Raw genomic sequence first — 21072 nt, 5'->3', positions numbered from 1 at the left:
GTGGTTTGTTCTGGTGAGGATGGTGCCAGGGGGAGGGTGGGATCTGCAGTGCGAGGGGTCCCCAGTCAGAGCCGTGGGCGGGAGGTGGGCCTTGCAGGACCAGGGCCACGGGAGAGGTGACAACCGGCCTCCTGGGCTTCTGGCCATTGGCCGAGACTGTGCCAGGAGCAGAGGCTCAGAGGCCTGCGGGAAGGAGCTGCCGGGTGGGTGCCTCCCGAGGGATGGAGTGGCAGAGGTGAGCGCCAGGAGGCAGGGGCCACATCTGGCTGGCTTCCCCCTGGCGGTGCCCAGCATGGACCCAGACCCATGGCGGGAAGGGAGCTGGGGTCACTGCCGGGCCCGCCCTGACATCCACAGCAGCCCCAAGGTCCCTTGGCTACAGGCTCTCCCAGGCCTGGGTCAGACGACACAGCCAGGCAGGCTGGGGTGCTCGGGGGTGGTGGGGACACCTCTCCCCTTGCAGACTCGGAGTCGTGCTCCCAGAGGCTCGAAGGTCCCTGGGGGCTCTGGGGGTGGGGTCCCTAGCTTCCTCTTTAGTCCCCACCAGGCTCAGCCCTGCAGCTCCCCCTTCCCAGAGGTGTGCCTAGGCCTGGACCACACAAGAGGTGGCCAAAGGAAAGCTGAGTGGGCTATCCCTCACTCACTGGGCCAACAGTTAACGATCATTTCTAAGACAAGCTTCCTAGTGCATGTAAAAGACATTTTCTTAGAACTCAATTCTGGGTTTCCTAGACCTGAGCTGTGTTTCCAAATGTAAGAACATAAAACTCATTCAAAGAACTTGTTAAAGGAGTAGATTTCTGACCTTACCCCTGAGTCACTTGGTCTGGGGTGGGGCCTGAGAATCTGCATTTTCATCAAATTTCCCAGATGATTCCTGTACCCTCAAATCTGAGAACCTCCGCCCTTTGTCATCATTGGAGCCCCTAAAGAAGCAGTGCTTAAACGCTTTTTGACAGCAAACCAGTATGAACTTTACATTAGAACCCAGGACACACATGCTCAAAATTACCTGAAACAAAAGTTTTAGGAATCAGGGGGTATGTGACCAAGATGGCGGTTTAGCAATGTGTGCGTTTTAGTTTATCCTCCAGAACAACTACTAAATAACCAGAAACACTACAGAACAGCTCCCGGAGCCACATCAGTGACTGGACACACAGCGTACCCCAGTCTGGACCAGCTGTGAACCACCCCAGAACCGTGAGTTCCCCAAGCCGTGGCAGCCGGCGGCTGGCGCCCCTCCCCCACAGGCTGCTTCCCAGAGGGGAAAGGAAAGAGCCTTTACCAGCAGCAGAGGCTGAGTCCAACCACACGCCAGTTGTGGAATTAATTAACAAATTCTGACTACTAAAAACAGGCCCCCAGCCCAGGTGAACCTGGTCAAGGCAGAGGTCGCTCATTGGGCTCATGGAAAAAGAGGAAAGGGGAGGAAATGGAGGTTTTTGTGGCTGTGTTTCTATGGAGGCTTGGCTGCCTCTGGATTCAGCGGCAGGACTTCTCGGGCTGCAACTGCCCCAGGCATAGGCAGAAACGGGCTGCTTTCAGGGCTTTTCTCCCACCTGTACCTTCCCCAGGGGAGAGGTGGGATTCCAACTCAGGTGGAATCCCTCCCTCAATGAATTCAGACACCAGGGCTTGGCAATTGGAAGCCATTAAACCCAGCCTACAACCTCTCCTCTGGCTCCACCACGCCCCAGCAGGGAGAGTCTACCAAAGTTAAAGGTACTACATCATCTTATGTGGGTGGGACCTGAAGGCAGACAAGCGCCACATACTGGGTAGGATAAGAAAAACAGAGCCCAGAGACTTCACAGGAAGGTCTTTTAACCTGCAGGTTCTCACTCTCAGGGAAAACTGATGCAGGTGACTCCTTCCCCCTGATAGGAGGCCAGTTTAGTCCAGAAAAACTGACTGGAGTCTATAATACCTACATAGACCCTCCTAAGGGTGGGGGTGAAAAGGCACCAGGGCAAGAAAGAAAACAAGAACCAAAAAATTATCCTCTGTTAAACAAAACCTAAGTTAGAGGTCCAGAAAAAGCTGAACTGAATGTCAAAGAACAGATAGACAACAAATTCATCCAGGAAGAAAACCCTAGGAAAAAGAAGTGCAAGCAATCTCCACAATAAGCTAATTAAGGTAATTAAATGCCTAGAGGCCAGCAAAAAATAACAAATCACACTAGGAAAATTGAAGATATTGCCCAGTCAAAGGAACAAACCAAAAATTCAAATGAGATACAACAATTAATTCAGAATATACAAACAGACATGGAAAACCTCATCAAAAACCAAATCAATGAATTGAGGGAGGATATGAAGAAGACAAGGAATGAACAAAAAGAAGAAATGGAAAGTCTGAAAAAACAAATCACAGAACTTATGGGAATGAAAGGCACAGTAGAAGAGATGAAAAAACAATGGAAACCTACAATGGTAGATTTCGAGAGACAGAACATAGGATTTCTGAATTGGAGGACAGACCATCTGAAATCCAACAAGAAACAGAGACTATAGGGAAAAAAATGGAAAAATATGAGCAGGGACTCAGGTAATTGAATGACAATATGAACCGCACAAATATACGTGTTGTGGGTGTCCCAGAAGGAGAAGAGAAGGGAAAAGGAGGAGAAAAACTAATGGAAGAAATTATCACTGAAAATTTCCCAACTCTTATGAAAGACCTAAAATTACAGATCCAAGAAGTGCAGCGTACCCCAAAGAGAATAGATCCAAAAGGACGTTCTCCAAGACACTTACTAATCAGAATGTCAGAGGTCAAATAGAAAGAGAGGATCTTGAAAGCAGCAAGAGAAAAGCAATCCATCACATACAAGGGAAACCCAATAAGACTATGCATAGATTTCTCAGAAGAAACCATGGAGGTGAGAAGACACTGGGATGATATATTTAAATTACTAAAAGAGAAAAACTGCCAACCAAGAATTCTATACCCAGCAAAATTGTCCTTCAAAAATGAGGAAGAAATTAAAACATTTTCAGACAAAAATCACTGAGAGAATTTGTGACCAAGAGACCAGCTCTGCAAGATATACTAAAGGGAGCACTAGAGACAGATGTGAAAACAGAAAAGAAAGAGGTGTGGAGAAGAGTTTAGAAAGAAGGAAAATTAGATATGACATATAAAATCCAAAAGGCAAAATGGTAGAAGTACTACCTGTACAGTAATAACATTAAATGTTAATGAATTGAACTCCCCAATCAAAAGACATAGACTGGCAGAATGGATTTAAAAACAGGATCCTTCTATATGCTGTCTACAGGAAACACATCTTAGACCCAAAGATAAACATAGGTTGAAAGTGAAAGGTTGGGAAAAGATATTTCATGCAAATAACAACCAGAAACGAGCAGGAGTAGCTATACTAATATCCAACAAATTAGACTTCAAATGTAAAACAGTTAAAAGAGACAAGGATACTATGTACTAATAAAAGGAACAATTCACACAACGACATAACAATCATAAATATTTATGCACCAACCCAGAATGCTCCAAAATACATGAGGCAAACACTGCAAACACTGAAAAGGGAAATAGACACATCTACCATAATAGTTGGAGATTTCAATTCCCCACTCTCATCAATGGACAGAACATCTAGACAGAAGATCAATAAAGAAACAGAGAATTTGAATATTACAATAAATGAGCTAGACTTAACAGACATTTATGTATTAAATGTGCATTATGTATCCCATAACAGCAGGATACACCTTTTTTCTCAAGTGCTCATGAATCATTCTCAAGAATAGACCATATGCTGGGTCACAAAGCAAGTCTCAATAAATTTAAAAAGATTGAAATCATACAAAACACTTTCTCAGATCATAAAGGAATGAAGTTGGAAATCAATAATAGGCAGAGTGCCAGAATATTCACAAGTATTTGGAGCCTCAACAACACACTCTTAAACAACCAGTGGGTCAAGGAAGAAATTACAAGACTAATCAGTAAATATCTCGAGGCAAATGAAAATGAAAACACAACATATCAAACTTATGGGATGCAGGAAAGGCAGTGCTAAGAGGGAAATTATTGCCCTAAATGCCTATATCAAAAAAGAAGAAAGGGCAAAAATTCAGGAATTAACTGTCCATTTGGAAGAACTGGAGAAAGAACACCAAAATAACCCCAAAGCAAGCAAAAGGAAAGAAATAACAAAGATTAGAGCAGAAATAAATGAAATTGAGAACATGAAAACAATTGAGAAAATCAATAAAACCAGAAGCTGGTTCTATGAGAAAATCAATAAGATTGATAGGCCCTTAACAAGACTGACAAAAAGAAGACAAGAGAGGATGCAAATAAATAAGATAAAAAATGGAAGAGGAGACATAACCACTGACCCCACAGAAATAAAGGAGGTAATAACAGGATACTATGAACAACTTTATGGTAATAAATACAACAATGTAGATGAAATGGACAACTTCCTAGAAAGGCATGAACAACCAACTTTGACTCAAGAAGAAATAGACGACCTCAACAAACCAATCACAAGTAAAGAAATTGAATCAGTTATTAAAAAGCTTCCCAAAAACAAAAGTCCAGGACCAAATAGCTTCACATGTGAATTCTACCAAACATTCCAGAAAGAATTAGTACCAATCCTGCTCAAACTCTTCAAAAAAATTGAACAGGAGGGAAAGCTACCTAATTCATTCTATGAAGCCAACATCACCCTCATACCAAAACCAGGCAAAGATATTACAAAAAAAGAAAACTACAGACCAATCTCTCTAATGAATATAGATACAAAAATCCTCACCAAATTCTAGCAAATCGAATCCAGCAACACATTAAAAGAATTATACATCATGACCAAGTAGGATTCAACCCAGGTATGCAAGGATGGTTCAACATAAGAAAATCAATTAATGTAATACACCATATCAACAAATCAAAGCAGAAAAATCACATGATCATCTCAATTGATGCAGAGAAGGCATTTGACAAAATTCAACATCCTTTCCTGTTGAAAACACTTCAAAGGATAGGAATACAAGGGAACTTCCTTAAAATGATAAAGGGAATATATGGAAAACCCACAGCTAATATCGTTCTCAATGGGGAAAAACTGAAAACTTTTCCCCTAAGATCAGGAACAAGACAAGGATGTCCACTATCACCACTGTTATTCAACATTGTGTTGGAAGTTCTAGCCAGAGCAATTAGACAAGAAAAAGAAATACAAGGCATCAAAATTGGAAAGGAAGAAGTAAAACTCTCACTCTTTGCAGATGATATGATACTATACATCGAAAACCCTGAAAAATCCACAGCAAAACTACTAGAACTAATAAACAAGTACAGCAAAGTGGCAGGTTACAAGATCAACATTCAAAAATCTGTAGTGTTTCTACAGTAAGGAACAATCTGAGGAGGAAATCAAGAAACGAATACCATTTACAATTGCAACTAAAAAGATAAAATACTTAGGAATAAATTTAACTAAAGAGGCAAAAGACCTATACAAAGAAAACTACAAGAAGCTGTTAAAAGAAATCACAGAAGACCTAAATAGATGGAAGGGCATACCGTGTTCATGGACTGGAAGACTAAATATAGTTAAGATGTCAATTCTACCTAAATTGATTTACAGATTCAACGCAATACCAATCAAAATCCCAACAACTTACTTTTCAGAAATAGAAAAAACAATAAGCAAATTTATCTGGAAGGGTAGGGTGCCCCAAATTGCTAAAAGTATCTTGAGGAAAAAGACGAAGCTGGAGGTCTCACGCTGCCTGACTTTAAGGCATATTATGAAGCCACAGTGGTCAAAACAGCATGGTACTGGCATAAAGATAGATATATTGACCAATGGAATTGAATAGAGTGTTCAGATATAGACCCTCTCATCTATGGACATTTGATCTTTGACAAGGCAGTCAAGCCAACTCACCTGGGACAGAACAGCCTCTTCAATAAATGGTGCCTAGAGAACTGGATATCCATATGCAAAAGAATCAAAGAGGACCCATATCTTACACCCCATACAAAAGTTAACTCAAAATGGATCAAAGATCTAAAAGACCATAAAACAGTTAGAGGAAAATGTAGGGATATATCTTATAAATCTTATAATTGGAGGCGGTTTTATAGACCTTATACCCAAAGCAAGAGCACTGAAGAAAGAAAGAAACAAATGGGAACTCCTCAAAATTAAACACTTTTGTGCATCAAAGAACTTCATCAAGAAAGTAAAAAGACAGCCTACACAATGGGAGACTATTTGGAAACGACATATCAGATAAAGGTCTAGTATCCAGAATTTATAAAGAAATTGTTCAACTCAACAACAAAAAGACAGCCAATCCAATTACAAAATGGGAAAAAGACTTGAACAGACACTTCTCAGAAGAGGAAATACAAATGGCCAAAAGGCACATGAAGAGATGCTCAATGTCCCTGGCCATTAGAGAAATGCAAATCAAAACCACAATGAGATATCATCTCACACCCACCATAATGGCCATTATCAACAAAACAGAAAATGACAAGTGCTGGAGAGGATGTAGAGAAAGAGGCACACTTATTCACTGTTGGTGGGAATGTCAAATGGTGCAACCACTGTGCAAGGCAGTTTGGCAGTTCCTCAAAAAGCTGAATATAGAATTGCCATATGACCCAGCAATACCATTGCTAGGTATCTACTCAGAGGACATAAGGGCAAAGACACAAACGGACATTTGCACACGAATGTTTATAGCAGCATTATTTACAATTGCAAAGAGATGGAAACAGCCAAAATGTCCATCAACAGACGAGTGGCTAAACAAACTGTGGTATATACATACGATGGAATATTATGCAGCTGTAAGACAGAATAAAGTTATGAGTATGTAACAACATGGATGAACCTTAAGGATATTATGCTGCGTGAGATTAGCCAAAAACAAAAGGACAAATACTGTATGGTCTCACTGATATGAACTGACATTAGTGAAAAAACTTGGAATATTTCGTTGGTAACAGAGACCATCAGGAGATAGAAATAGGGTAAGATATTGGGCAATTGGAGCTGAAGGGATATAGACTATGCAACAGGACTGAATACAAAAACTCAGAAATGGACAGCACAATACTACCTAACTGTAATACAATTATGCTAAAACACTGAATGAAGCTGCATGTGAGAATGATAGAGGGAATAGGGCTGGGGACATAAATGAAATCAGAAAGAAAGATAGATGTTAAAGATTGAGATGGTATAACCTAGGAATGCCTAGAGTGTATAATAATAGTGACTAAATGTACAAATTTAAAAAATGTTTTTGCATGAGGAAGAACAAAGGAATATCATTATTTCAAGGTGCTGAAAATAGATGGCAATTAGTATTTTAAAATGTCACCTTATGTGTGAGACTAAAGCAAAAAATGTTTGTTACAAAAAAAAGTTTTAGGAAGCAATATTTACCCCACCCCCGATTGACCATGCTTTCCGTTTTATTTCCTTAAAAACTCTCACTAGCCCAGACCCACTAAATCAGAGGGTCTCTACCCTGGTTGCACATTGGAATCCCCCAGGGTTTTTTTTTTACAAATTCTAGTGTCCAGGCCACACCCCTGATTGGCTAATTAAATCGGAAACTCTGAGGGTGGGACCAAGGCATCAGCATGTTTGAAAGTTCCCCAGGTGATTCCATTGTCCAGCCAAAGTCTAGCTCAGCGGTTCTCAAAGTGTGGTCCAGCAGCAGCACGGGAGAACTTGCTAGATAAGCAAATTTCCAGGCCCTACCCATGACCCACAGATCAGAAACCCCGGGCAGTGGGGCCCAGCCATCAGTTTGTTTTTTAACAAGCCCCACAGATGATTTTGATATATGCTAAGGTTTGAGAACCACAGCTCTAGCGCCTCTGACCTAAAGTAACTTCTTGACCCACCAATTGGTCATGCCCTGCAGCTTGGCAAACACTGCCCTGGAGGAAGTCCTGGGGAGAAGTTAGATGTTAGTATGAGGAGAAACATTTGCCTTTCCTAGAGAATTGGAAAAATCTCTTCCCTTTTGATCATGAGCTGCATTCTGATCTGTTCCCCTTTTGTTATTGGCTACAAGGAAGCTCAAGGGCAAATTTAACCTTAAACCCAGGAATTTTGTGGACCCTTATTTGCATCATCCCTTATTTCTCTCTCTCCCATTGTATGTGTGCCTTCCTATAAAGGGGCAGCCTTACAGTGAGGGCTGGTCACCCGACTCTTGGGACTGAACCAGGCCAGAGAAGGAGTGGAAGAGGAGGACAGCAGGCAGCTGAGCAGGGAGCATTTCCTGTGGCTTCTCAAGCTCACCCACCTCCTGCAGCGCCCCTCACCCCGGCAGCATCTATGGTGCGGTTTCCTGTTTGCAGCTGCTGCACCCAGACTGTTTCCAGGAAAAGGCGTCATCAGGGTGGTTGCTCATGGAAAATTACACCTAACTTTTTGGTTGAGCTATGCTTGCTGTCAGAAACTAAGTGCAGGATTCCAGTAATCATAAGACCAACATACGCCAGTTCTGTCCAAGAGGGCAATGGAGCCTATGCACAAAAAATACCAAGTGCAAAAGTGCCAAATGCAAAGAAAGACCACCTGTGCCTGCCCAAGCCCTGCCCCCACCCCACGCATACACCCCAATCCTCTATAAAAGAATCCCGCTCACCTCTCTTCCAGGAGAAGGTGTTATATGGTCATGAGCCCATTCTTTGATTAAAGAATAAAGCTTCCACTCTGCTTTACTGAATTTGGGCTCATTCAATTGGCATGAGTGACAAGGGACAGGAGACCCATTTAAGGGGTCTGAACCGTGGGGTGTTAACAAATTTTGGTGACTCCATGGGGACCAGCCTCGGCCCTCTTTTGTCCCATATGTCAGAGGAGGGGTGGAGGGGTCCCATTTGCTGGCCAGCCAGTAAAGCCCCCCTCCCTGCCCCCTGCTGTGGCAGGCAGATATTAGTGGTCCTGCTCAGTCTTTTCTGAGCTTGCCTTCTTTGTGAACATGGATGGACAGAAAGCTTTTTGGCTTGTTTTCGATTTAGCAACAGAACAGGAAAGGGAGAGCTCTAAAGTCAAGCAACCAGGCATGCCTGGTTAGAAGGGACTCTGTCAAGGACGCCTGAGCAGCAGGACCCTGGTCTCTGAGGGAGGCCCGAGGAAAGGTGATAAATGACTGTAGAAGAGCTTTCTCTTCCTGTCTTAGCTTTCATCTCTCTAACCCCACTGGCCCCTGCCTCCTCTCGCGAGAGCTAGAGTCTACTCCATCCTGTCTACTGTGCCCATCTCAGGAAGCCCTACCGAACTCTTTCTCCCACACAGACGCTCTCAAAGCTCCCCAGCCAGCACCAGGAGGACCCAATCCACTGCCAGGGAAGCTGTGAGTAGTCCCTGGGAACCCCTTTTCACATGCCCTCTGTATTGCTGGGGATTGGCCGGGACACCCCTTACCTGCCCTGCCCGGGGTGAGACTCACAGAAACACCCTGCCCCCTCTCCTGCTCCTTAGGGGAGTGGCAGGTCTCATAAAACATGGACTTTGCTGGCTAAGAAGGAAAAGCCTGGAATGCATTCCCTCCTCCCTCTAGGGGCTCGGGAGGACCGGTTGGGACCTTGGAAAGCTGGGAAACCTCCTTAAGAGTCTCCTCAAAGCCATCCTGAGAGCCACACTTTCATGAGGTGGACTTAAGCACCAAGAAGGAAAGACACGTCTTTTCTCACCATGAGTGCCACCGGAGGGGAGCTGCTCCTGACCCACTGGGAAGTTACCGCCCAATGCACCTTCTGGCGGCCGGATATAGCCTCAGGCCAAGCAGATAGGAAACCTCATCTGGGTGAAATCACATGGGATTTGTGTCTCCACAAGCCACCAGGATCTGCCCCTCAGGAGCCGTCCTCTGCTTACAGGGAAGAACTCTCCAGTAGGGGAGCCATGAGTTAGGCGTGCCCACCGGGATGCGTCCTAAATACTGGAAGTCATTGGGGTATTATCCCCTGACGCAAACAACCAGCCACACACACTGCCACACCAAAATCAGCTGATCTCTCTCTCTCTCTCTCTCTCTCTCTCTCTCTCTCTCTCTCTCTCTCTCTCTCTCTCTCTCTCTTTTTTACGGCAATGCTGCCTGGCCCCGATACAAATCAGAGATAGGAACATGTGGCCGGTAAACAGCTCGCTGAGCTTGGATACCACCCTCCAATTAGACTCGTTCTGCCAAAGAACCAACAAGTAGGACAAGATCCTGTATGCTCAATTCTTTATGGCCTTGTACCAAAATAGAAGGCTACATAGGCCACATAAATTGTAATCCACCAACATACAGCCCCTCCTAAACATTCTCCTGTCAGGGGAAGAAAAGACCTCTGTCCCCACAAAGGCAAGGGAGGACGCGGACAAGGAAAACCAGGTGGCCCAGTAAGGAGACCAGGCGACCTGGCTGTTCCGGCCAGAGATCCTGGGTGGGACTACGCAGAGGACTAGGATAAGCTGAGGCTAGGACACCCCTGGAACATGCTCTTGAGGGGGAGGAAAGCTGCTGGGGAAAAGCCCATAAGTTAGAACAAGATCCATGGTGTAGACCAGGCACCCCAAGCAAAGCCCGCAGCCTCCCTCGCTGCCCTGAAGGCACCCCTTATTCCACAAAGTGCCCCAGACAGCTGGCATAAGCTGCAAAAGTTGGAGTTAAAAACTGGACTCCCCCATATCTAAGCTGGTGGAGGTCGCCATAGGGTGTTCCACAATGGAGAGCTAGAAGAAGAAAAAACAGGAAGGCCCCACAGGGATGGCACCCCAGTGGCTGTCGTCCTCCAGGGAAGGTGGGGTAGACCAGGAAAGGACTCGCCTGACAGAGAGAACCAGCGTGGGTGAGTGAGTCCTCACTGCCTGAGAAGATGAGAGGACCCGGAGCCCGGGGCCCAACCAGTGTGCAACATGAAAGCAGGAAGAGCACTGGAAGAGGGGATGCCCCTTTCACCCCTGCAGAGGGCAAAGGAGGACAACCCAAACCAGGCCCCTCCCCCCCAAAAGAGCTTCTGGATGGTCCAGACAGATGAGGAATAACGGGGCTGGGGGGCTTCTCAACATGCTCCCGTAACTCTCCAGGAGCCCTGGCTGATGCTGGGCATAGGGAATAAGCCCACTGAATTTTTAATCGATTCTGGAGCCACTTGCTCAGTGTTAAAACCCCAAACCTGGCACACTCACCCAGCAGATGTAATATAATGGGAGAATCTGGAAATCCAAAAACACCAAGTCATTTATAGAATCCTTAGAGTGCAAACTGAATGCACAAACTCTATTATACTTCTTCCCGTATGTGCCAGACCGCCTTATCCATTTGTTGGGGAGGAACTTATTATATAAGTTAGGGACAGTGATACATTTGCAGGGAGACCAATTAGAAGTAAATGTACCCCGAGCACAAAGACATAAACTAATCATGCTGATGACCAAAAGGGAAATGGAGGAACCCCAAATGGAACCCCCAATGGAGCTACCAGGGAGAAATCCCAGGGTCTGGACCCAGGGCCTGACGGGGTGGGGTAGGCCACTGGAGCCCAGCTGGTAGTGGTAAAATTGAAGCTAGGACAAGCATGCCCCAATAAAAAGCAATACCCCTCAAGGCAAGAAGCCCTAGAAGGCATAACCCCTGTGATAAGATATCTATTAAATAGGGACTCATCGAGTCTTGCAGGCCAGCACGTAACACCCCCACACTTCCTGTCAGCAAGCCAACTGGGGAATATTGGTTGTACCTAAGAGCAGTAGATGAGGCCACCAAGGGTGTTGGTCCTGTGGTCCCCAACCCATATATCTGCTGGCCTCTCTGCCTCCTGAGAATATCTGGTAATTTTAAGTACCTACTCTGCTCTTAAATTACAAGGTATTACTCTGTGGATCCACCACACCAGGGTGAAAGAGGCAATTGAACCAGCCACTGAGAAGCTACAAGACAGCAAACCTCTCTATTCCTCCTGCGAGCCTCCATCAGATCTAAGACTTCTGTTCAGAGAACTGCAGCTGAGCAACTTTTACGCCTGAATTTTGAGCCCTGAATGCATGTGCTTTCACTTTTGCAACAGGATTTCTGGTAAGTATGATTTTGCTCTAGATTTACAGGCCAGGGAATCTCCGGGCTTGTATGGGATGGGCTGCTCAGCCATGAGTCTTATTTTCCTACTTGGGCTCTTTTCAGTGACTAGAACCCTGGGCCGAATGATTCCAAGGGCCAATAACACATGCATTAAGATTGCATCTGATATTGTTAGAGGACATAATCTCTCCAACTGCTGGGTCCGCTACAACCAACCCACTGGGGAGTCTGGAGAAACCCTCTGGAGGGAAGGGCACCCAGTCAATAAATCAATATGGCTAAAGCATCCAATATTCAGAGCCAATAAGACATTTCTCAACCCAGCTATCCACATCCATCCCATTCGGCTTTGTCCTGTGAAATACAATGAGGGTTGCCCTGATGGGCCAAGGTGTCTACTGGTGAGAGAAATTGCCTGGCACTCCAATGTAGACCCCAGATGGAATCCCATCTGTGCCTGAGATGACACTTGCCTCACCCAATTTCAAATACAACAGGCTAGCCCCTTCATAAGCCAGGAAAACCTATGGAGCAGTGACTACCCAGGCTGTAACAACCAGGACACCATGCTCTGCCCAAATCTGGACACTAAGTCTTGGATCTCTCCTGAAGACACATCTCTGGGGATAAACACACAAGTGCCTTACCCAGGGAAATTGTGCCTCGGGAAGGGACTCATGTTTCTAGGTATCAGTGAGAAAGGGCTTGCAATCGCTACCCAGTGCCTAGACACCAATAAGACAATTGGCATGTGGACAGTAGGATATGTGATCCCTTCCCCAATATACTGCTCATCTCTGATACCTGCCTTCTCTCCTGTTTAGCATCCTTCATTAATAAAAGGTTAGAAGCTATCAAGCTACAAATAGTTATAGCCTAGGGTTGTCAACAGTTAAGCCTTCAGTTGAGTAACAATCACATGTACCTTAGACTAGCCAGAGAAAACTTTTTTTTCCTCTATGGGCCCTATGACAATGTCCATGTTCAGTAGGAAGCACTTACAGAAGCCAGACCTTCTGCCCTCAACGCCCTTCAAGAACGAAAAGCAGGATATAGACAGGGGAGGGCCTGTTACCAGGAAAAGGCTTCATTGAGTGGCTGCTCATAGAAAATTACACCTAACTTTTTGGTTAAGCTATGCTTGCTTTCAGAAACTAAGTGCAGGATGCCAGTAACTACAAGATCAACATGAACCAGTTCTGCCCAAGAGGACAACAGGGTCCATGCACAAGAAATACCAAGGGCAAAAATGCCAAGTGCAAGGAAAGACCACCTGCACATGCCCACCTGCACATACCCTTCCCCATCTCACCCCAATCTCCTATAAGAGAGCCTCGCTCACCTCTCTTCTGGGAGAAAGTGCTATATGGTCACAAGTCCATCCTTCTCCATTCTTTGATCAAAGAATAAAGTTTCTGCTCTGCTTTACCAAATCTGGTCTCATTCAATCGGAGTGAACGACATGGGACAAGAGACCCATTTAAAGGGGTCTGACCCACAGGGCAGTCAATGACAAGGCCAGTCGCCCACTCTAGCCAACTTTTGGGTATTTGTGAAATGAGAGTGCTGGAGCTGCCTGGAAAACAGGAGGGGTCCAGGAGAGATCAACCTGGGCATTTCCCCAGGGAAGGGGAGGAGAGGCAAAGACAGGCTGGAGGGGCCCCAGGACAGAGCCTGAGATAGAGAGCAAAGGATCATGTGAGTCCATTACAGTAAATTCAAATTAGGGTAAGCACCAGGAGGCCTGTCCTCACCCCCAAACCTCTCCTCCTCAGGCTATCGCTGTGCTTGTAATTCTACCAATGGGTAGAATTCTTTCTTTGGGGGTCTGGAGTGAGATGTTGGCTGAGTTTGAATCCAGGCTCTGCCCTTATTGTTGTGGGTTCTGAACCAAATCACTTCTCCCCCCTAAGCCACAGTTTCCTGTAAAATGGGACAGTGGAAGCACAATCCCTACAGAGTTGTTAGAAGGCACTTAAAGGGCCAGACACAAAGGTGAGTGCTGCCCCTGCCTAAGGGACGTGGGAGCAGTGCCAAGGGAGGCAGGGGCAGCAGAGACAGAAGCTATCAACTTTGTGGGGTGGGGGGAGGCCCACATTAACATGCCATGTGACATGTCCCTACCTTTCTTTGGGCCTCTGTTTCCTGGTCTTTACAGTGAGGGAGGAAGATCCAGGAGGTGACTTTAACGCGTTTTCTTGCTCTGACTGGCTTTGATCCGAAACATGGAGACCCTGTCAATGTCTCAAATTTTTTGCCAAAGAATTGTGTTTTGGAGAGGGAGGAACCATTGCTTGCCAGAGCCAGGAAACATTGTTGCTATAGTCTATTGCAAGTCCCGGTTTGTCAAAGTGTTGGCTGAGCCTGAATCCCTCCTCAAGCCGTAGAACATTCACACCCACTTTCAGAAACTTAGGTAATTGTGCTATTGCTGGTGGGATCTCATGGCAGCAACATGGTGGCCAGACAGTCAGTCCGTCCAACTCCAAAGTATGTGCCCTTGCTCTCTCTTTTCCAAGAGCATGGACCTGCCCCAGCTCATCAGCACGGATGCCCTGGCCCACACTTGGCTCCTTTACCTTCCCTGAAGTCTCCCCACACAGTGGGCTCTTGAGATGTAATTGATGAATAAATGAATACGGAGTAAATATTACTAAGTGCCACACGATGAAAAATTACTGTGTTCAAAAGTGTTTGGGGGGCGGGCCACGGTGGCTCAGCAGGTAAGAATGCTTGTCTGCCTGTCTGCCATGCCCGAGGACCTGGGTTCGATTCCCGGTGCCTGCCCATGTTAAAAAAAAAAAAGTGTTTGGGGAATTGGTTTCCAAAGTTGCTTTTCCAATGGATACTCTCATAAGCAGGGCATAAAAATACCTGTTACTAACATTTGACATTCTCAATTAAAGATTTTTTGACTGAGCTAAAAAAAATGTTTGGAATGATGCCCAATGAGAAGTCCTGTATTAAGATGCACTGTGCTTTTCTCAGGGAATATGATTTTCAGCAGTCCCCAAACTGATGTTCCTATCCCCTTTATCTCAGAGCAAGTGGTCCACAGAACACATTTTGGGAGTCATTGTACTGTGGTCTCTCATTTCCCCCCAAAACTTTCCCTGAGCTCCTAGCATCTCTCCACCAAAAAACAGCTCCTGCTGCCTCGGGGGGAAATGCAAGCTTCTTAGCCAGGCTTTCAGGGCCCTCTGTGCTCTGGTCTTTCCTGCTTCTCCTAACCTCCTGTCCCGCAGTGCAGCCCACTGTCCCAGCCTGGGTTCCTGTAGGAACATCTTTCAAGTGTCCACTCAACAGCCACACCTCCACGAAGCCTTCCCTGATTGCTCCCGTATTAGTGGCCCCCTCCTCTGCCAGGGCCTGTTTTCATCGACCCCAGCCTGGGAGTTAGCAGGTCATTTCAGGGCCCTCACAGCCCCATGAAGGTCTAGGCACCGGGCTGGGGCTCGGGACATTGCGTCTGATAGAGTGAGAGCCAGGTGAGTGAGGTACAGCCTCTTCTCTGGGAGGCAGCGAGGGGTGCGTCCCCTCCCTGAAGCTCCCCCCACACGAAGGGTGTGGTGAGGGCTGAGTCTGCCTACCTCTCCTGCTCTGGCTTTCCCTGATGAGAAAGGCCCCTCCTGGATTCCCAGGCAGCAGCAGCAGCTCTTCGGCTTTCTCCCGGCTGAGGCCCTCATACAGCCACCTGTGGAGGAGAAGGACAGAGGGAAAGGGCTGGCCTGAGACTGCTGAGGTCCACTGAAGAGGCCCGAGAACCCTCTCGCCCTCTGTGGCCCCTCAGGGCCTGGCTCAGGGGCTTGGGAGGTCAATTTCATGGGGCTGAACCCAGCTTTTTCTGCCTGGAGACCTCATGAGTGGCCTGGGGGCCGGGAAGGGTGGCCTCACCCTCTCTCCCACCACTGCCCAGCAGCCCCGCCCTGTCCACACTGGAGCTCTCACCTTTTCCAAGAATGGCCCCTCCAGTTTCTTGCCTCAAACACCCCCATCTCCTGAGGGTCCTTTCTGCAGTCTCCACCACCAGGAGCCTGCCGGCCCTCCAAAGCCCAGCCCGCTACACCTCCTTCCTGAAGCCCTCCCAAGCCCCCTGCTCGGCTTCCCCGTCTCACAAACCGACCTGTGAGGGCCGCTCTGCCTGGCGGGGCCCGCACAGGGCTGGGTGGGCAAAAGGAGAAGGCCCGCATGAGGGCAGGCAGGGAGCGGCCCTAAGACAGGGGCTGGAGCTCACCCATGGGAGACTTTGGCCACATGGACGCTGGGGACGCAGTACTCTCTGCCTGAGGTTTCCGATAGCACCGTCCACCAGTCTCCATCCCTGGAGAGAGAAAGGAGAGGTGGGGCCTTTCCAGCAGGGCCAGAGCCCTGAGAACTGGCCATTCGGAGTCCCCGGTCCGCTCCCAGGCTGGCCCCTAGGCTTCCCAGCGTTCCTAGCAGCAGTCTGCCCAGTGACCTGCTGGGCCACGGCTGGGCAGGCGGTAGGAGTCGAGGCCCCTCCCAGCCCACACCCACCCTCCTGCAGGTGTGCCGAGCTGCTGAACTTCCACCACTAGGACCATGTGTCGCGCTCTTTTCTCAGAAGACCCCAGGAAATGCTGTCTCCATGGTGGGAAAGGGTCCCAGAGAAGGAGCCATTAGTCCCAGCCCCAATTAGTGTGCCTTCAGGTATCCAGGGGGAAGGAGCAGGCCCTGCCCTCCCACCCCAAACCGGCAGCACCCCCCAGGGCCCCCAGGAAGACTCACTCAGAGACGATGGTTAGCGGCTCCCCCAGCCTCAGCGGCGGCTCAGCCTGCTCGCCTCCCGGGAAGCCGCCCAGTGCCACAGCGGAGGCCTTGCCCCTCCCTGCGGGGGGACAGAGGGGGCACCTCCTTTGGCCAGTGCCTACTCCAGGCCTGGGGCTGGGCCTCCTCGTCAGCCCACCCAGAGTACCGATGCTGCCCCCCTGCCGGGTGCTCACCTGCAGGGGGGTGGGGGGATCCTGTGGAGCCCTGGGGCACCTCAGGAGAAGGGTGGGCTGTGGCAAGAGGAGTGGGCTTGTGGCTACAAGTGCTTCATAACCAGTTCTTTGTGGATCCTGATAAAGGGAGCCTGTGACAGGGAAACTTGAAACCCATGGCTCCAAGTGGGCAGCAGCTCAGCTCTGGAAGGCCTGGAGGAAGGGACCCTGGAGGGAGGAGCCTTAGAGGCCAGGGGAGGGGAAAGTCAGGGACTGCCAGCAGCTTGGGCCTGGGTTCCAAGACCCATGGGGGCCGTGCGGTGAGCCCGGCAGGACCCCACCGACACTGGACTTGTGGGGTCATGAAGAGGCCAGAGGCGCCGGATGGTGACTTCCCTTTGCACTGTGGAATTTTGCTCCTCCCTCTCTCTTGGCCCTTGGTTTCCTTGCTGGAGGAACCCATGAAGTTGAAGAGGCGAAGGGCTTAGCCACCGTCCAGTGCTGGGCCTGGGTGGAGGGCCGCGGCTGGGCCTGTGCTGCCTGCTGGGAGAGGTGGTGCCCCGCCTGGGGGTGGCCCGAGGTCCTGGCCGTCCACCCTGCCGTCACTGACCGAGCATCTGCTGGGCACCCAGCCCTGCCTTAGTCCTCAAGAGCGCCTGTGAGGTAGGTTCTAGAATCATCAGCATGCACAGGGCGGTAGTGGAGGCTCAGCCAGGCGGGCGGTGGAGCTTCACGCCACATCCGTACCCTCACTCTCCTCCCCAGGGGGCACCGCGGGTGGTCAGGAGGGGCCTCAACTCCCTGGGAGACTGAGGCTCAGTGTGGGCAGGGGACTGGCCAGGGCGGCAGAGCCGAGGAGAGCGGGCCTGTCTTCCCAGGCTCTGGCCACCAGGAACGATCCCAGGGAAGTGGTGGCCATGAGGTTGTGGGTTGGATAGCAGGCAGGAGGGCCTGCCCCGCCCTGGGCACCTGCCACCCTGCACCGCCAGGGCCTAGCGGCCTGAAAACCTGCCCTCTGGGGGCTGTGAGAACCACTGCACCCAGGCCCCAGCACCCCGGGCTGGGGGGCTCCCACCACTTCCTCCTCATCCTGTCTCAGTAAGGGGCTTGGTAACAGGAGAGGAGAAGGAGTCATATTATCACATTCGTGCATTAAGCTACGAGAAATGGTCAGGGTCAGCAAGAAAAGGTTATCTGAAGTCTCAGGGATTTCAGATGGATGCCAGGTGGAGGGACTAATGTCTTGTGGCGGGAGGTTGCCCAAAATCCATACCCTAGGGGCAGACCCTTCCCCAGGGAGAGCCCTGGGGAGGAAAGAGAGCAGCTCCCTCAGGGTGCAGGCGGGGGCAGGGCAGTCACACCTGCAGCAGCCCTGGGGTAGGCTCAGAGGAAGACAGGGCAGAGGCCCAAGTGGTTTCCAGGCCTCTTCCTGTGGGGTCTCTGTGGGCCCCGGGCTCTCTATGCAGATGGGGCAGCTACAGGGAGGCAGCTGCCACCCCAGAGGGAAGCCCTGCGGCTTACAGGGCCTGGGAAGGCTGATGTCAGGGGCTGGGAGGGGAGGAAGGAGGACCCTGCCATTGAGGGGGAGTCTGAGGGGGGGGCAGCGCCCACCCACACTCGTTTATCAATGCTGCAGCCTCCTGGGCCTGTCTCTGTGTCCCCATCCCTCCTCCTAAAAGCGCTGCTTAGTTTAGAGGGATCTTATTATCCAAACCCCAGATCGGGATGTGGTTTGAGAAAGGATTAGTTTGCTCTTTTGGAGAATAAGAAACAGACCGAGAGCCATCATTTTACCACATAAATACTAGAATTTCCAGGATATTTTGATTTTCCTATTGTCCTAAAAGCTGAGCATTTTAGTCAAGACTGTTTTAGAAAATCATGGTTACAGGTTCAACATCTGCATGACATGTGCTCAGTTTTACCAATGCAGATATCCCTAGTTTTGCTTCAAGTATTTCATGGTACCTGTTAGCATAAGAGGAGACACCTCAGAGCACTGCTGTCTAACAGAACTTTCTGCAGTGATGGAAATGCTCCTTAGTTCCGTCTGTCGATTCCGTTGTCACCAGCCACACGTGGCTCCTGAGCACTTGACCTATGGCCAGTATGACTGAAGAACTGCATATTACATTTAACTTATTTTAATTTAAGTAGCAGTGTGTGGCTAGGGGGTCCCGTAATGGACAGTGCGGCTTTGGAGAGTTCCGGTGGGGGGTGGGGAGGGGGTGGGGGCCTCTGAATGAACTGACTTAGGAGGAGGGGAGCCTGGGGTGACTCCTGAGGAGCCATCACACCCTCCTGGTTTAATGCTCTGGTTAGCACCTGTCCCTCATATTTTCTAGTTTATCTGGTTGTTTAACGTCCTTACTGCTAAAATGTAAGCTCCGCAAAGGCAGGGACCCTGTATGGCTAGTGGGAAGTGCTCGATGTGCAGTAGGCAGGCAGTTATTACTTCTCTGTGCTATGTTGGGGGAACTGGTCAGGAGGGCCTGTGGAGGCCGGGGGTCCTGGGAAGGAGCTGGCTATTCTGTGCCCCGCAGCCTACCTGCTTGTCTGGGCTCAGGTCCCTGGCCTGGGACAGAGGGGCTCAAGCTCGGGCTTGGCAGGGCTTTCCCTCTGCTGGGCAGACTTCCCATCGTTCCTCAGTAGAACACTCCAGAGCACATCATCAAGAAGAACCTGAAAGAGACGCTGTGAGTGATGGGGACAAAGCCCATGGCTCCTGGCCTGGTCCCCGACAGCCCTGGTCCCTATCAGCCCTCTCCCCGACTCAGCCCCGCCCATCTCTCTCACAGACAGAGCGAGTACTCTCCCTTCCAGCTGGACCAGGCTCCAGCCCCCCAATCAGACTTTGAAGGCTTCTTGCAAACTGGACCCTGGTTTCCCTGCATCTCCCCTTTTCTATACCACAGCCACGCTCTTTTCTTTTAGGTTCTGGGCCTTTGCTCTACAGCGCCCCTGCCCACTGGCTAGAATATCCTACCCCCCCCCCCCCCCCCCCACCTTGCAGGCCTGCTAGGATCCCATCCTTCCCCAGGAAGCGTTCCCTGGGGTCGCATGTCTGCCACCAGGTAGCAGGGAATGGGGCAGAACAGTGAGCTCATACCAGGCATATCAGGACCCATGGTCAGAGGTGGGCAAGGGGGACCCGACGGGGTTGGGAGCTGGTTTACAACAAGCAAAGTAGCACTGAACAGGCTGTTGTTGGCATCCCAGTGTAAAGTAGGATTACAGGGGGGCTGCATGACACAGTGATGGCTGGCAAGGCTTTGGAGGATTAGGTGTTGAGCCACTTTCCCTCTCTGTACCTCCACTGCCTCTTCTGCAAAATGGGGATAACAATGCCCAGCATCTGGGTTAGGGAGATAATGTGTGTGAAAGCCTGGCTGGGGCCCCTCTCCTTTATCTCACCCTTAGTGTCACTTCACCAGGGGCTTCTCCTGGGAGCCTTCTCCCTTTATTCTCTCTCCTGGCTCCCTATTGTGTTCCTTCCCAGGTTTTTTTTTTTAAAGAGAGAGGGAGGAAGGGAAGGAAAGACAGAGAGAAGGAAGGGAGGAAGAAAGGGAAACATCTTTAAACATTTTCTTGTTTTATTGTATTTTGTTTGTTTTTTACATGGGCTGGGGCCGGGAATCGAACCGAGGTCCTCCGGCATGGCAGGCAAGCACTTTGCCCGCTGAGCCACCGCGGCCCGCCCTCCTTCCCAGGTTTTAATGATTCATCTGTCAGAGTGTTTGTTGTTTAACCTACCCTTATTCTACAGACCAGTTGAGTCAGGGGGTTGCTTGCTACTTGCTCAGCCTTTAGTGGGGTGCCTGGTCCCCAGAAGCACCCTCAGCTTTAACTAAATGGACAGAGTGATTGCTAGCCCTTTGTACAGGTGTTTTATCCTAATAAAATCTCAATTCCCAGGTTTCTCGTGTAATGCTGATTTTGTTGTTGTTGTTGTTTTCCAAAAACACTATATTGAAGTGTTTGGGGAGGGTGGAGGGCTTCGTTCTTTCCGGTACATTCACAGCCAGTGGGGCTCCCTCCGGCGG

The 21072-nt window shown here is 49.0% G+C and overlaps 1 protein-coding gene and 1 long non-coding RNA gene across 3 annotated transcripts in view; one reads left to right on the top strand and one right to left on the bottom strand.

Annotated features, from left to right (window-relative positions):
* The window catches only part of SLA2 (Src like adaptor 2), a 43969-nt gene that overhangs the window by 18788 nt on the left and 4109 nt on the right, over positions 1–21072 (bottom strand). For both annotated transcript variants that reach the window (XR_013179437.1, XM_077169527.1), the window contains exons 2-5: positions 19578–19711; positions 16836–16935; positions 16324–16410; positions 15680–15783 (exon numbers count right to left, since the gene is read on the bottom strand). Coding sequence is in view for 1 of the 2 variants with exons in the window: in XM_077169527.1 (XP_077025642.1) it covers positions 15680–15783; positions 16324–16410; positions 16836–16935; positions 19578–19668 (382 nt within the window). In the remaining variant the exon portion in view is untranslated. The remainder of the gene's footprint in view (positions 1–15679; positions 15784–16323; positions 16411–16835; positions 16936–19577; positions 19712–21072) is intronic.
* LOC143691325 (uncharacterized) lies at positions 9250–13513 on the top strand. Its single transcript, XR_013179466.1, has 3 exons — positions 9250–9377; positions 11880–12086; positions 13225–13513. It is a non-coding gene; the product is annotated as an uncharacterized LOC143691325 (long non-coding RNA).

Source organism: Tamandua tetradactyla, chromosome 1 (assembly GCF_023851605.1).
Source record: "Tamandua tetradactyla isolate mTamTet1 chromosome 1, mTamTet1.pri, whole genome shotgun sequence".
In the NCBI taxonomy this organism is placed as follows: domain Eukaryota; kingdom Metazoa; phylum Chordata; class Mammalia; order Pilosa; family Myrmecophagidae; genus Tamandua; species Tamandua tetradactyla.
Note: the sequence above shows the minus strand (reverse complement) of the source record. Positions and strands in the feature narration are given on the sequence as shown.